Here is a 17,392-nt window from a genome sequence, read left to right as displayed (position 1 = left end):
TATATATATGTATTTTGGCAGGAAGGATATACCCCGAAAATATATAAACTAATTGAAAGGGCCGAGAGATGTTACTCAGGGTTATATGCAGTTAATTTTCCTAGGACTTTAACACACACACACACACACACACACACACACACACACACACACACACACACGAGTTCCTTTTTTGTCTTAACGTATTTGGACAGTCACACAGTTTATTATTATTATTGTTGTTATTATTATTATTACTATTATTATAATTATTTAGTTGTCTTTTGATGTGACTTGAAGATTGAGTTAACAGTCTTAATTTACCCAGTGTTACTAAGACGCTTCTTTCTCGTTCTGAAGAGTTAATTGCCAAATATTACTGTAATTATCACTATATTAACCAAGAAAATACCGAAAGCATGGAGAGATTGAGAGCATGTACATTTATACTTGGAAGTTGGACTACGAAATTATGTTCACTCTGGAGACTTATAATAAACGTTGTATGCGGGTATGGTGAAGATAAACTGTGTTAGTATGTGGGTTTAGTGAAAATAGATAGACACAGGGTTAGTATCTGGGTATGGTGAAAATACAGTGTTAGTATGTGGGTACGGTGAGAATAGATAGACATAGTACGTGGGTATGGTGATGATTGATAATGCGATAGATTACAGTATTTATTTATGTATATAGTATCATCAAGTTGAAGAAGTCACAGCAATGTAAACTCAGGTCTCAATTTTTTTTTAGTTGCATGGGAGGTATTCGTGGCCTCCTATATGTGGGTGACAATATGCACCTTTATCCACATCACCCCATTCAGGCTTCTGTAATACCTCCATTAATTAAGGTGCACGTTATCATTGACCTGTGGATGATAATGTGCACCTTTTTCCACATCACATCCTTCAGGCTTCAAAAAAATGCAGCAGTGAGAGACAGAGGAGGCGAAAGGAGTTTAGATTTAGATTTTACTGTGTGTCAAATGATATATCCCGCTTCAAGGCAGAGTATAAATATCTAACAAAGGAGCTTAGAAGAATAGGGCTCCGTATTCTCGTAGGTCAAGAAAGCTCCCTAATACCTTTTCGTAAGCGATTTAGATTGCCTGTTATACCTTACTGTCCTGTTCTGTAAATTCCTCTTATATCACCATACTCTGCATAAACAACGTACAAATGGGGATTAACAAACTATATGCAAAAAAATAAGTTGCTTAGGAAGAGGTGCAAGGGGAGTAGAGGGATCCGAGGAGTTGGAGTGACAGGAGGGGGAATAAAAGACAGGGAGTCGTATTCTTGGTCGTCATTTAGAAGGGAAGGTGGCGGGGTGACAGGAAGAGTAAAAGAGAGTCGTATTCTTGGTCGTCATTTAGAAGGGAAGGTGTTGGAGTGACAGGAGGAGGAGTAAAAGAAAGAGTCGTATCCGTGGTCGTCATTTACACTGTGGCTACGAGAGGGACACGACAAATGCCAGTCACTGTACATTACGTAACTCCTATAGTGAGGTAAGGTTATGTAATTGAACTCATGAATCCAAACGCCGTGTGACCTAAATACAGCAGGTGGGAATGAGTCTACCTTTCGTATTCTCGTTCACTTAGGGGTCTACGTGGCTTAGGAGGCTTCTTAACACCTCTTCCATAGCGATTTATTTTGTGTATTATACCCATTTTCTTCTATGCTCCTTATATCGTTTTAATATCGGTTCAGACCTTACAAGGGACTGTGACATAATGCGGAAAATAAATAAATAAATAAAAGGTGTTGCAGATTCTCCAAAGCCATTCAAAATACGACCCTATAGGAAGCTCCCCAACACCTCTTCCCTAGCGATTTATTATGCATCATTCTCTTGTATGTTAATTGTGTCTATATTGATTGCAGAAATAACACATGGGGGAATTTTAAGGTGCCATGTACAGAATAGATAGTCACGAAGAAGTGCTAGGGGTCTTCTAAGCTTGCAAGAGTAGAAACCTTTGAACTGTATTATTAGAACTGTGCACGAAAGAACAGGCAAATTTTTAGCATCTAACCGTCATTTATGGAAGCTGTGGCCATTGATTTTGGCCTGCATGCCACGTTATAGCGCACCCAGCAGAGGTAGAATGACAAAGATATAGTTTGCCTTCACAGTTTTTTATAAATTATAGTTTTTAAAAAATGGAGTCTGCCTTCCCATTGCGGTCTCAAATTTTCATAATGTGGACAGTAGGGCCGGATTCGAGGTGGCACTGGGGGCTCCTTGACACCTCGTGCTTAGCGATTCATTTTGCATATTACACCTTAACATTCTCTCTTTGCCAGGGTACGCCTTAATATCGACTTAGTTTGCTTCAGTATACAAGAGGGTATTGAAGTGTAATGTGCAGAATAAGTCGCTTAGGATGAGGTGTTAAGACATCTCCAAAGCCACTTAGAATTCGACCGGGCTAAGTGGCATAGGAGACTTCTTAATACATCTTCTTTAGCGACTTATTTTGCTGATCCGGCTACACCTTTACATCCTCTTGTGTGGAGCTGAGGTAAAGTGTGCCGATACTAGAACTAATTAGATAACAGAAGAGAGGATGTCGAGGTGTATTATGGGTAGCAAACAGTTAAAGATAGTGCCAAGAATCCTCCAGTGCCACCTACGATATAGCCCCACGTTACCTGCTCCTCCGCTGGCTGGGCGCCGACTGAGGAATCTTGCTCCTCCCCTCGGTGCGCGCATCTCAGCTCCTCCTCCTCCGCGCGGCCTCCACCAATCATCTTCAAAGCCACGCCACTCTAGCACCCCAACAACCAATCATAATGGCACTCGCAACGCAAATAATTGAGTGAGCCAGCTATCAGTTGATTGTTTGATTTTTGTAACTATTCGATTTGAAATCCGATCCAATAGCAGTTGTAGAGTTGTAGTTTGTATCTGAGGGCGAGTGTGTGTGTCTTGGTGGTGGCGTGCGGACGTGTATACGACTCACAGCCGCTATGAGTACCGAGGCCCTCATGGAGCCCAGCGCTACCCAAGGCGGACGACCTCCGGCTTCGTCACCGCCACACAAAAGTCCCTCTCCTCCGTCGTCGACTTCGCTGGCGTCTCACCTACTGGCGGCCGTATCGCAAGTCCAGAGTCTCACGTCCCAGCTTCCTCCTTCGGTGCCGATTCCTACGTCGTCTCCCCCTGGGCTTGGTGGCTATCGACATGGCATGCTTGGTGGAGGAATGCCGCCACAATTCCACCTTGGTTCCGAGCCGCCCATGTCCTCCCTCTTGGCAGGACTTAAAGACTTCCCCCGTCAGTACCATTCCCCGCCACCCGTACCTTCGTCGGAGAGCCATGAGTGCAAAATCGTGGACTATCGCGGAGCTAAAGTGGCTGCATTTATCATTAATGGCGATACGATGCTGTGCCTGCCACAAGCCTTCGAGCTGTTCCTGAAGCACTTAGTGGGCGGGCTTCACACCGTCTACACCAAGCTCAAGCGACTGTCAATCGAGCCCATCGTGTGCAATGTTGACCAGGTTCGCATCCTTCGTGGCTTGGGCGCTATTCAGCCGGGTGTCAACAGGTGCAAGCTTCTCTCCGTCAAACACTTCGACGTTCTCTACAAGGACTGCACAACGGCCAGGTACGTGTCTCTTACAGTTCCCATAGGGCTTGACACTCCTGAGGCTTCCACACTAGAGACGAGAACCGGATATGTGTGCGAGGAGTAATCTATGTGTTGTTTAGTGTCAAATTTTCGCTTGCCGTTTAGAATTTTTGGTTTCAGTTCTTTGGGCTAAATACTCTCGAGTCTTCTTCATTTGAAACGAGTATTGATTATGTTCGTAAGGCCTAGATTGCAAATGTGCTCAGCGTAAAAGTTTCAACACCCATCGGATTCTTTTGTGTAATTTTTCACGTAGATATCCAGTCAAATTCTGTGCCTCATTCTTTATCCAGCGTTGAGCAGTGATACACACTTCTAAACTAAAGACAGATGCTGATAATGTGTGTGAAATTAAATGTCATCTGTGTACAGTGTAATTTTTCATCTGTACTTTCAAGTTCGTGACTAGTAGTACATTCAGCGTTGAGTAGCGGTGTCAAGTGTTAATGCGACTAACAGCGGTGCTTAATGACCAAGTTCTTAATAGTGCTGTGTTAACGATGGAGTGCTGTGTGATGAGGGCCTTAGATTAATAAAAGCTCAGTTGCATGATAGTCGTTGCTACACATTCCTAACACCTCACTTCCCATTACGCAATACGCAAAGTTGTCAGTCTGATGCCTTCACAAGTCTTAGTAGATAGTATATTACGTACTGTGTAATCGGAAAGGAGCTGAAATTAGTAAAAGATTGGCTGTATAATAATCACTCATACACATTCCATTTCGTTCGGTAGTGCGCATACCTGTCAGTCACACATTCACTGGGAGGAAGATAGTATTATGCATATTTTAAGTTGCGTAAAATGCGTACGTCAGCAGAAACAAGAGTGCTGGTAGATGAATTAATAGACTTTGAGGAGTGAGAGCGTGGCGGGGAATTGAGTAGGCGAGTGAAGTGTGTCCGACGGCCGCATCATTTTATTGCTACATAGACGATTTTCTTCAGGTTGGGGGCGATTTGTCTGAGCGGAGGGGTTGGATGTAGCCTTTGTTAACCCCTTCACAGCCAGAGGTCATCGCCTAATTGAATAAAAATAGTAAGATGGTAGTTTGAAAGGACAGCTACGTGATCGGGCAAAATGCTCAAACCCCTTCCATACGATGCCCTCTTTTGTTCTATTTTTGGCGTCTTTAAGGCTATTAATATAAGCTTAGAAGAATTACATTGAACTGAAGGGATGAATGAAGGCTGTATCAAACATCTTAAAAATTTCCTAGACTTATTAAATCGTCTGAGGATAGCAAGAATAAAGTAGAATTGAGTCCGTGTCGTGGAGAGATTAATTTCCTCGTTCTGCTTAAGTCCCCCTTTCTCTAATTGACAGGAGAAACCAAAGGAAATTCGGCAATTAACTGTGTGAGTGAGTGGTGGGGGGATGACAAGTGTCCGGCGGCTGTAAGTGGTTGGAGAGAGGGGGACGCGGGAGAGAGAGAGAGAGAGAGAGAGAGAGAGAGAGAGAGAGAGAGAGAGAGAGAGACGGACTAAGAGGGACAGACAGAGAAAAAGAAAATGACAGAAAAACAGTCGGTGATTGGTTAATTATTCCTGGACTTGCGTTTGTTTCTTAAAATGCCATTTATTTCCTTTAGCTACATAAGATAGCCTGACGGTAACATATAAGAGAGAGAGAGAGAGAGAGAGAGAGAGGAGGGGGAGAGACAGACAGACGGACAGAGGCGATGTTCGATTTATTGTTCTCTGACTTCTGTTTCCCTTCCAGCTATTTCTCTCTTTGTCTCTCTCTCAGCGGGGAGTCAGCGGTGCATTGGTTAGTGTCCTCATTTCCCAACTGGTAGAACTTGAGTGCAATTTAGGGGTCGGTCAGTTTAGAGCGGACGCATTTTATTTAGCCTATTTCATTCATTTATTTACTTTTGTTCCGGTTCAGCTAACACTGTAAATAAGGACGTGGAGGTAACACTGGCTTGCTGTTAATCTTCTAGGGGGAAAACTGTGACTTTGAAAAATTCACCGTCTGCGTTATTTACCTTCTTGCAGTCGATAGGCGTAAATCCAAACCCTCTCCCTTTTCCTGCTAAACAAAATCGCACGTCACTAGCATAAATAAATAAATAAATAAATAAATAAATAAAAATAAAGACTCCGTAGTGGTTAGAGATAGAGGGTCGCGAGGAGAAGAGCCGGCGTTCGCTTTTTCACCGGTATTTCCGTTTTAACCCCTTCATGTTCGGCACAGCTCTAGTATTTTTTAATAGACTGACACCGGACGATTTTATTCAGCTGAGAGTAGACGATAGGAGACTGAGAGTGTTGGTAATTTCTCCTTTTGACCGTCCCAGCCTCTTGGGTAAAAATTCTTCGGCGATATCAGGAGTAAAATTAAAGATAAAATCGTCGCTTTGAAATGCTTTACGTGGATTATTTTCAGACTCTTTATTCCGTTGCCGATCCTTGTAAAATCGTCCGGTGGTAGTTAGGATAAAATTAAGATCCGATATAGTGCTAGAAGCATAATTTTATCGGCGAACTTGGCAGACGAAGCGGGATATAAATAGTCGGCATTCATTGGTTATTCATCAGCTTGGTTTTTCATGTGTGTGTGTGTGTGTGTGTGTGTGTGTGTGTGTGTGTGTGTGTGTGTGTGTGTGTGTCATTTATCAGCGACACGGGGAGAGAGTTAACGAAAATAGAATTGTAAGCGAGAAAAAAGATGGGCCTATTCTTCGTCAGTCGTTAGTTAATATGCCATCTCTGTTTCCTTTCATCTTTATCTCTCTTTGTTTCCTTAAAATAATGTTTCAGTATTTATCGCCAACCGGGGGAGAGAGAGCTGGCGAAACGAGAATGGAGCGACATTTAACTTCCTTCAGTAAATTATCAACTGGACTTCATTTCTGTGTCATTATATATATGTTTTTAAGCATTTTAGCGTTTTTTAGTGACCTCAAGATTGCGCTTCTGAAATTTAATGTAATAGAGGAAGACAGGAAAAGAGACCTGTTGTGTCCACCGGTAATATTATCATCCCGGGTCGTTTTTAATTTGTTTTTCTTTAGTTTCGTAATTATTGTTGGAATTATTAGCGAGATGGAGATATAGTTGAAAATACGAAACCAGTTATAAAAAAATAATCATCCTTCGTCGGTAACATTGTATCAGTTTGGCTGTTATTATTCACGAATCGGTATCATAGTCCTACATCATTTCAGTTCGTATTAGTTCTTCATTTTTCTTATTCATGTGGTTCATCAGAAAATAGACCAAAAAGAACGATAGAAAAAGTCTCCAGTGTTCAACGGAGCTGGAATTAGATCGTCTCAGCTGCTATTATTCATTTATCGGTAACATAATTATATAATCTTAGTTCTTGTTATTCATTTCTGTTAAGTGGTTATTCATTTCTCTTAAGTGGAGCCAGCGAAAATAGACGTCAAAGAAAAACACGTGTCCGTCTTCCCCAGGTAACATATATCATCACATCGCATATCAGGTAGAAGGATCTTATGTCCGTGTTGTTTGCTCTGTTCCTGGGGTGTACTTTCTTTTGTTTCCTGTCCCTCCCTTCCCTTTCTGCCCTCCTTCCCTATTTCCTCCCTTCTCCCTCCCTTCCCTCCCCTCTCCCCCGTCCCTCCTTTTATCTGTTTGCCCCTCCCTCCCTCCCCTTTTCTTCATTCCCTCCATCCGCCGCGTCTCTTCTTCCATCAGTTCCTTCTTCTTTCTGTTGTCCCTCCATCCATTCCCTTTCTTCTCTGCTTCCCTACTTCCTTCCTTCTCCCTCCCGTCTCACCTTCTTTCTCCAGTCTCTCCGCGTATCTGTTATCCCTTCCTCCCATCCCTCTTTCTCCTCATCATCTCTCTCTCCTTCCCTTCAGTTTCCCTCCTTCCATCTTGTGTCCATCTCTGTTTCCATGTCCTTCTTCCTCTTTCTCCCTTCCATCCTTCTGTTTGGTGTCCGTTATTTTGTGTTATTTATTTCCTTTCCTTCAATGTCTCTCTTCTTACCTATATTTTCCTCTCCGATTTCCCTCCCTTTCTCCCTTCTTCCCGTCCTCTCCTTCCCTCCACTGTCTTTCCTTCCCTTTGGTGTCCTTCCCTTTCTTTGGTGTCTCTCTCCGGCTTCCCTCCCTCCCTTCCTTCCTTCTTCCTCCCGTCCCTCCTTTTGTTGTCCCATCTCTCCTTCCCTCCGATGTCCCTCCTTCCCTCCATACCACCTAGTGTCCCTCCTTTCTTCCATTTGTCCTTCCTCTCCTCTCCACTTCCTCCGCTGTCCTGTTTCATTCCTTCTTTCCATCTGTTTTCCTCGCTTCCACTCCTTTTGCCTTCTTCTGTACTTTTTTTCCTGTCTCCTGTCGTCTTCTGCTTTCTAGTGTCTCTCCCTTTGATTTTTCTTACTCCCCCTTTCTCTCTGTCTGATTTCTCTCCGATTTTCCTCCTTTCCTCCAACTCCCCCCCCCCCTTCTTTACGATCTTATGAGCAGGACTACAGTGCGAATAATCACTATATGAGGTTCAACTCCTGGCACCAGCAATGACTCTCTTATTATTATTATTATTATTATTGTCGTTGTTGTTGTGGTGTTGGTTGTTGCTGCCCTTCTTATTATATTATTATTATTATTATTATTATTATTATTATTATTATTATTATTACCTCGTCGATTTTTGTCAGCTTAGGAAAGAACGATACTTCTAGACCAACTGTTTTACTGTATTATAATTTCGCTCCTTCCATTTCACGTCACTTTTTATGCAGCCTAAATTATAATCAACATCTATAATCAGTATAATTTTATTCTTGGTTCCCGGAGTTATTTCATTCGAACTGTGGAAGACTACCGCCAGGACTACTATTTCCCCGCTATTTAATTTATTTATATTTATTTATTTATCGTTGCCTCATCGATTTTATTCAGTATAAAGACAGCTACAGTTGCCATCTTTATTGATATTCATGCTGTTATACTACTATTCTTGCTGCTGTTACTACTATTCATACTGCTGTTATTGCTATTCTTGCTGCTGTTATTACTCTTCATACTGCTATTACTCTTCATGCTGCTGTTATTGCTGTTCTTGCTGCTGTTACTACTATTCATACTGCTGTTATTGCTATTCTTGCTGCTGTTATTACTCTTCATACTGCTATTACTCTTCATGCTGCTGTTATTGCTATTCTTGCTGCTGTTACTACTATTCATACTGCTGTTATTGCTATTCTTGCTGCTGTTATTACTCTTCATACTGCTATTACTCTTCATGCTGCTGTTATTGCTATTCTTGCTGCTGTTACTACTATTCATACTGCTGTTATTGCTATTCTTGCTGCTGTTATTACTATCCATACTGCTATTACTATTCATACTGCTATTATTGCTATTCTTGCTGCTATTATTACTATCCATACTGCTATTACTATTCATGCTGCTGTTATTGCTATTCTTGCTGCTGTTATTACTATTCTTGTGCTAATATTACTACTCTTGCTGCTGTTATTACTATTCTTGCTGCTATTATTACTACTCTTGCTATTATTACTATTCATGCTGCTATTATTGCTATTCTTGCTGCTATTATTACCGTTCCTTCTACTTTTATTATTATTCTTGCTATTCTCATCTATTATTCACTCCTTTATTCATTTACTCTTCGTGAATGAATTACAGTCTATCAGGTAATCTATTTAGTACAGTACCGTAAGTTATATTCTTGCTATCGATCGGTGAAGGAAAGAACACATTATTTATTTATTTATTCATTAGTATTATGACTTTATTTATTCTGACAACTGCCAATAGATCCTGGTCAGCCTAACACACACACACACACACACACACACACACACACACACACACACACACACACACACACACACAGGTGAAGGAAGCTCCCTAACACCTCTTCCTTAACAGTTTATTTTCCACACTACCCATTAACATCATCTTTGCTTCTAATGTATTTTAAATGATATAGATAGCATGAATAACCCATAGGTAATATACTAACGGAGCAGAATCAGAAATAAATCGGTAAAGAAGAGGTGTTAGTAAGCTTCCTATCCGCACCATAGTACCGCCCAGTGTTAGTCCCCACTCCCTCTCCACCGTACACACCGACTCCCATCGATCGCTGTGGGTCATATTATAAGTCACTTTGTAGGCTTCGTAGCTCCTTTATCTTAGCGATTTATTATCCTTAATGCAGCTCTGTTCTTCATGTAGGCCGGTATTTTCATCAGGTAAGGAAGCTTCCTAACACCTCTTCCTTAGCAATTTATTTTTGGCTGTGGCTTTAATATCCACATGTACGTTATTTATGCAGGGTATGGCATTGCTTGAAGGATTCATACAACACAGAAGAGGACAGTGAGGTGAATCAAAATAAATCGCATAGGAAAAGGTGTTAGGAAGCTTCTCATCATATTCAGGCGCTCTGTTACGTATTTTTCGACACGGATTTTGAATTTGGGTCTGTTGTTGTTGTTATTATTATTATTATTATTATTATTGTCTTGGCGGGTATAATTTTGCGGGCTCCTAGCCTTTGATTCCTTTTTTCTCGCATTAAAAAAATATAAAGTGTACTAAACTCTCACAGAAATATTTGTTTTTCATTTCTCGCTGTGATGACTTTCTGCGCAGATGTGGATACTGAAACACGGTGTAAAATTTTCAGTAAGAACACCACGTTTCTTGAAGTTACGTTTCGGGGTCATTCCGTATTACAGTACTAGATAGGAAGTTTGCGGAAGTTAGAAATGTTAGGGCAGATAAGCTTATGGTAAATCCGCATATTGAAAGACGGTGGAAAAGTTTTAATATGCATAATCCGTTTCATAAGGTTACGTTTCAGGGGCTTGCTGTTTCTCTGCGCTAGATAGGAAGACAGGAAAAGTGAGGAATGCTTGGGTAGAATTGCATTTTGAGACAAGGTGTAAAAGTTTCAGTAAGATCACTCCGTTTCACTAGGTTACGTTTTGGGGCATTCCGTTTCTCAGTACTAGACAGGATGTAGGTAAATGTTAGAAATATTAGGCCAAAATTGTCGCCAAGTCAAACGGAGTGCTCTTCACCAAGTTTCATCCTTACACAATCGGACAGTTTGCGTTGGGTTGTCTTATCAGCGTCTTAGGAGGCTTCGTATCACCTTTTCCTTTGCGATTTATTTTGCCTATTACACCATAGCAATCTCTTATACGCCAGATATATCGTTTTAATAGATATAGTTTGCATTAGTAAGAAAAAGGAGGATGCTGAGGTGAACTGTGGGTAATAAATCGCTTAGAAAGAGGTGTTAAGGACATCGAAGCGACCAGATATACGGCTCTGTGTCCGATTTCAGCCTAAGGAGTAAGGCAAAATTCGTAAACGGACCCGCTCACTTAATACAAGAGAATATCGAGATGCAGTGGGGAGAATTAATCGCTACAGAAGGGGTGTTACGAAATCGGCTAGATCCATGTCCGTTTTCCACCTCTGTGTCGACACCCTGAGGCAAATTTCGGAAGCGGACCGGCTCACTTAATACAAGAGAAAACAGTAATGCAGTGCAGAGACTAAATCGCTATGGTAGGGGTGTTACGACAAGGCCCTGCGTCCTATTTCGACCCCGGGGCAAGCGCAAACGGCCGATCGAGGTCACAGCGGCGTCACAACAATCATTGGCTTTTATTGTCGTGTTAATGAGAGATATTGACCCGTGGCACCCCTCTTGTTTCGGCTGGATCTGCCACTCACACCCCTTCTGATATACCCCTTCAAACCAATGACCTCATTTATCTATTTATTTACGTGTTTATTTATTTGCCTATTATTTGTTTATTTATTTACTTATTTAATGTGCGTATTTATTTTTATTTACTTATTTATTTACTCATTTACGTGTTTATTTATTTACGTGTTTAGTAATTTACGTATTTATGTATTTATTTATTTACTTATTTATTTACTCATTTACGTGTTTATTTATTTACGTGTTTAGTAATTTACGTATTTATGTATTTATTTATTTACTTATTTACGTGTTTATTTACTGATTTACCTATTTATTTTTTTTACGCATTTTTTTATTTAAGTATTTATTTATTGCTACCTCCAGGCGATTTAATGCAACATTTACTGACGGGTTACATAAAATTTCAATTCACTTCAGTACTATACCTTGCCCGCTTTACTTCGTCCTAAAATTGCCATCCTTCCATCTCGAATACTGAGTTGTAACTAGAGATTAAGACTAGAATATGATGCTAGCCACGAAGAAGTGGTACAGAAAGTATGCAGAGCCACAGAATTGGCTTTTTCTGCCTGTGACCTATGTGAAGTATGTTCCAGAAAGATAAAAATTTGGGCCAGGTTAAAGTGAATGAACTAAAGGTATGTCCCCATCCTACATCACTTTCCGGGAGCCATGATAGTAAAGCTAAATGAAAAAATAAATAATGATAAGTAAAAAGGCGTCGTTGTAGTGAATGGGTGTCGGAAAATCACTCTCACTTCTACCTATTATCTAGAATGTTTTTACTTCATCTCTAAAATTGATCAAAAATATGTATCTTGAAGTAAAAGGCTTAGGATAATTAGAGAAGCAAGATTGAGACTTTGGGGAGACTGTTTTATTTATTTTCTCTCCTTTTAATGGCACTGGTAGAACATAATCACTTGAATATTATTTGTTCAGGCTGGATTTTTGTATCAATAAACGCCAGTCCCCAAAGCACGTAGTTGTAAGTAAAGATATTCATTTCCCACATCATGAGGAATTACAGTAGAATTAAAAGCGGTTAATTGGGCTAAAAATGATAACATATGAAAGGTATATTTAATCCGGCAAAGCTTCATTAGGAATCAGAGTATAATTATTAAGATTAGCTCTGCGGGAAAAAAAAACTTACAGATTAAAATCATATTTATTTCAATATATAATTGAGAGTAAACTTATTAACGCCTGAAGAAAGTAACATTAAAAAGATATATTAATTTCACTGTCATGGAGAATTTGAGTAATATTGTAAGAGATTGTCCTGAAAAAGTAATATATTTAAAAGATATTAATTTCGCTGTATTACTGAGAACTGGTGTAGAATTAGAAACGATTAACTCCACTGAGAGAGAACACGGCCAGACACCACCATCTCCCTCGCCAGCCGCCACACACACTCCGCAAAACTAATTACAGAAGCACCTTAACTGGGACCCTTTTTGTCGCTTCCATCTCGCCCCCGTGTGTGTGTGTGTGTGTGTGTGTGTGTGTGTGCGTGTGCGTGTGCGTGCGAATACAAGCTGACAAAGACTCGACTGATTTTCCGTGCCACCAATCGGCCGCCGACTAATCCACTCTCAGCCCCATTTCTACTGCTCCATTTGATTCACCCTCCCCTCCCACGTCTGTTTGGTTTAAGGGGGAGTTTCTCTAATTGTGAGCGGGGCGGTGGGAAGTTTGTGGGTTTGTGAGCGGTGTGACGGAGATTTTGTGGGATTGCGAGCGGTGTGAGGGAGATTGCGTGCGATTGAGGGCGGTGTGAGGAAGATTGTGTGTGACTGTAACCGGGTGAGGGGGATTGCACGAGATTGTGAGTGGTTTGAGGGCTATTTTGTGCGATTGCGAGTGGCGTGAGGGAGATTGCGTGCGATTGTGGCCGATGTGAGGGAGATTCTGTGTGGTTTTTGGCGAAGGGGTTGAGATAATTGTTAAAGATGTGATAGGGATTTTGTTTATGCGTGTGAACGATGTGGTGGAGATTTTTGTGCGATTGTTAGAGGTTGAAGGGAGATTCGTGCCACTGTTAGCGAAGAGGTGGGGATACTGCGAGATTGTTGGAGGGATGATTTTGTGTGGTGGAGATATTGTTGGAAAGATGATGCGATTGTGAGGGATGTGGCGTGGATTTTATGAAACAAGAGATGGAGATTATGTAGCCTACGAAGCGATGGTCTGTGGGATTGCGTTGCCATGAAATTTCCGCGACTAGCTACAAGTGACGTTGTGGAGAGAGGGACCTTTTGCGAGATGCGATCAGACATGAAGATGATTTTGAGCGACTTCTGTGTGAGGAAGGAGGGAGATTATTGGGAGCGACGCGATGGAGATTTTATGCGACTGTTGTGAGTATTTCGTGAGTTTGAGTGATGCGTTCAAAATGGCTGTGTTAGGGTTGTGTTTTTTGGTGATACGGTGTTCGTGATAGTCCAGAAGCGTTGCGGGAGATGAATATTTTGTGAGGTTCGGTGGTACCTTTGAGAGTGCTGTGATGCTGATGTTTGTGATACGTTGTTTGTGGGTTTACGGAAGCGTTGTAAGAGATGAGGCTGAAGTTTTGCTCGACTTGTGAGTGACACGGCTGAGATAGCGGTGTGAGAGATAGTGTCTGAGATAGTGACCGCTGTGAGACACGTGTGAGAGACTTCAGGCGACTACTAGCTATAGGAAATACAGTATAGGTAATTTGTGCATGCGGGATATTTTGTGCGCTGGCGTGAGAGAAGCGATGGGGTCTGCGATTGCTTTGAGGTATTGTCTTTGAGATATTGATTCGTGTTCTAATTGGCTTTGAAGATTTCGTACCTAACACCTCTTCCTTAGCGATTTTTTCTGTACATTACACCTCTGTATACAGTTGCACGGTATGCTGTTGTAGTAAACTTTGTCGACTGTACAACGTTTTAATAACACGCAGGATAATGAGAGGATGTAGCTAAAATGAATCGCTGTGGAGGAGTTGTTACGAAAACTTCTATGCCTTCTACAGAATGTCCTTTTGTGCATTTGTTGCCATAGATTTGCTGGATACAGGATGCGGCTACTGTGAGAAAAACGGTGAAATTTCAGTAACTTCGATTGATGTGTGGAAATATTGTCCGACATAAGGGGAGATGAGCCGGAGATTTTGTGTAACTGTGGTGAAAAATGTGGTGAAAATATTGCAAGTGGGAGTGCATAATGCTGTGAAAGTTTGTGCTGTGGTGGTGGAGGATGCTGTGAAAAATTTTCGAATGCTGTGAGGGATGCGGTGGTGATTTTCTGTGATTGCTGTGAGAATAGCGGTGAAAATTCTGTGATTGTGAGCAGTATGGTGGGAGTTTTCAGTATTACCTTACACTATTGATAATAATAATAATAATAATAATAATAATAATAATAAATATGTTGTGCGATGGTGGGTTGTTCGGTACAGGCCTGCTTTAAGCTAAGTTACATCCTTCGACAGCATCAAGAGTTAAATAAGAAAAAAGACCATCGCTCTTTAGGGGTTAATGGCGATTATTTCTAAACTTTTCAAGACGGGAGATTGTCCATTGCCTAAATAAAATTGTCGAATGGTAACAAGAACTTACTGAAGGTTATAATGGAGTTGATTTCAGGCGCTTTCAATGTGAGAAATCTCCACTGAGTTGGTGTTTCTTGTTCCCTACATAGGCTACTCAAAATTCCTTCACTGTCTCCGCCACCGCCTTCCCGATTTTCATTTTTAGGAGAACTCATATTTTCCTGTACAAATTTTATACTTTTTAAATATCATACAGCCCTGGGTTATATATTCCTTCAACCAGTAGGCGATTTTTATTAGACTCTAGGAATCAACAGAGACCAAAAATAGGGATCAGTTTCGGTGCCCCTCTTCCCCGATCATCGTTAATCTGGGTAATGTAATTCGTTCTACCGGCGGACGATTTTTCTCAGCTTAGGGAAACCACACGGAAAGGGTTGACCTCCGCATGACCTTGACCTCCTCCTGGCCTCTCTACTCTTCCCAGACGTCCTCACCATCTTCACTTCCTCAGTCACCATATTTACATTTATTTATATTCTCTGTTGATTCATTCGTTTTCTCTTCTCGTGCTTGGTGTTCGTCCTGTTAACCCCCCAATAACACACACACACACACACACACACACACACACACACACACACACACACACACACACACACACACACACACACACACACACACACACAAACTTACCCTTCACACGCTCCCTCACCCTATGCATACTTACACTCACAGCTCACACTATTTCATCTCCCAACAACTACGCAAACTCACTCGTCTTCTCCACCTACCCCCCGACATACGCACCCTCACCCTTGCACTCACCCTCACCCCACGCACTCCCCTTCACCCTACGCACATTAACACTAACCCCCCACACATCCTGTTTCACGTCTAACAATTATACACACACATTCACTGCACACAATTTTCCTCACTTTGCACACACCCCACATCACTCCACACATGCCTCCGCACCCTACGTACATTTGCACTCACGCTTCACACACCCTATCTCAATTCACACACACACACACACACACACACACACACACACACACACACACACACACACACAGGCAGCGGGAGGGGTATGCACAATGATCGAGCCTCCTAGTGAAATGAACAGCCTCTCCTATACGGTGATATAATAACCATTCCAAATAGCCTAAGAGACGTAGCCCGGGCCTTTGAATGGGGAGAGAGAGTAGCCTATAGCCCGGCTCAATGGGTGTGAGTGTATCTGGTGTGTTCCTCTCAATGGGAGTGAGCTTTGTGTGTGTTGTGTCAGTGGGGTGAGTTTGGTGTTATGGGGTGTCATTGAGAGAGAGAGAGAGAGAGAGAGAGAGAGAGAGAGAGAGCGAGAGAGAGAGAGAGAGAGAGAGAGAGAGAGAGAGAGCAGTGAATGATATGCGTAACTTTCAATGGCTATGAGAAGGAGGGTGAGTGTAAATGTATTTGTAGAGGGAAGGAGGGTGTGCGATGAATAGTATGTGTCTAAATGTTCATAGGTAGAGAGAGAGAGAGAGAGAGAGAGAGAGAGAGAGAGAGAGCGTTAATATGTGTGGGGTGAGGGAGGGTGGTTGGCGTGAAGTAGGGTGTGTGTGTGTGTGTGTGTGTGTGTGTGTGTGTGTGTGTGTGTGTGTGTGTGTGTGTGTGTGTGTCCCAGGAAGCTGTCAAGTGCATGTGTGTGTCGGTGCCAAGTCAGTGTAGGACCCGCAATATTAGAAACTGATCGCCAAAGCACTTCATTACAGGCACTCCCTTGATCATTCCGGGGCAAGCCAGAAAATAATGAGTTAAATTTTGGTACGGTAACCTGTGTGTGTGTGTGTGTGTGTGTGTGTGTGTGTGTGTGTGTGTGTGTTTTAATAATTCGTAAATCTGGGTGGTAAAATAATTAATGCCATAGTTTGTGTGTATGTGTTTTTGATAATGTCTAATTGATAGTTATTATTATTATTATTATTATTATTATTTTTATTATGCACTGTTAATAGTTATTCCAGTTACACTCTTTCCTTTTCATGTTTTATCAACCTGTCCCTTCTCACGTTAGTAGGAAATAAGGTCACGATGTTACGATGTTGATAATGATGGTGATGGTAATAATGATGTTTGACTAATAATAATGGTGATTAGAGACGCTATTAGTAATGAAGTAAATATTAACCCTTTGGCTGCATACTACGAGCAGTCATTTATTTGGCTTTACATTAGGTGATTTTATTGAACTTGGAAAAAAAACGTTCTCTACAAAAAGATTGAAAAATATCTAGGTTATGCCTGTGCCCTAAATGAACCTTTTTTTTTTTTTTTTCCAAAGAATTTCCTTTATGTTAGTGCTATTATCAGACGATTTCCCTCAGCTATAGAGAAACCCCTTATAGCAAAGAGATTAGAATGAACCACAGATTTTTTGCTCTTAAGCTATAAATAATCGTCTAGAAATAGTATTAATGTAATCGAATAGATGTTTTGTTAGCGATACGGGCTTAAAAACTCTGCATATTTTACTGAGCTGCTCCAGACGATTTTTCTAA

At 41.4% G+C, this 17,392-nt stretch overlaps 1 protein-coding gene across 1 annotated transcript in view; it reads left to right on the top strand.

Moving 5' to 3' along the window:
• The first annotated feature begins 2,957 nt into the window (after positions 1 to 2,957).
• Positions 2,958 to 17,392, top strand: part of LOC145413272 (dachshund homolog 1-like) — a 134,031-nt gene continuing 119,596 nt past the window's right edge. The window contains exon 1 of the mRNA XM_080283004.1: positions 2,958 to 3,598. Coding sequence (XP_080139130.1) covers positions 2,958 to 3,598 — 641 coding nt within the window. The remainder of the gene's footprint in view (positions 3,599 to 17,392) is intronic.

Source organism: Coenobita brevimanus, chromosome 12, assembly GCF_032717465.1.
Source record: "Coenobita brevimanus isolate Jiangsu-jjx chromosome 12, ASM3271746v2, whole genome shotgun sequence".
Taxonomy (NCBI): Eukaryota; Metazoa; Arthropoda; class Malacostraca; order Decapoda; family Coenobitidae; genus Coenobita; species Coenobita brevimanus.
Note: the sequence above shows the minus strand (reverse complement) of the source record. Positions and strands in the feature narration are given on the sequence as shown.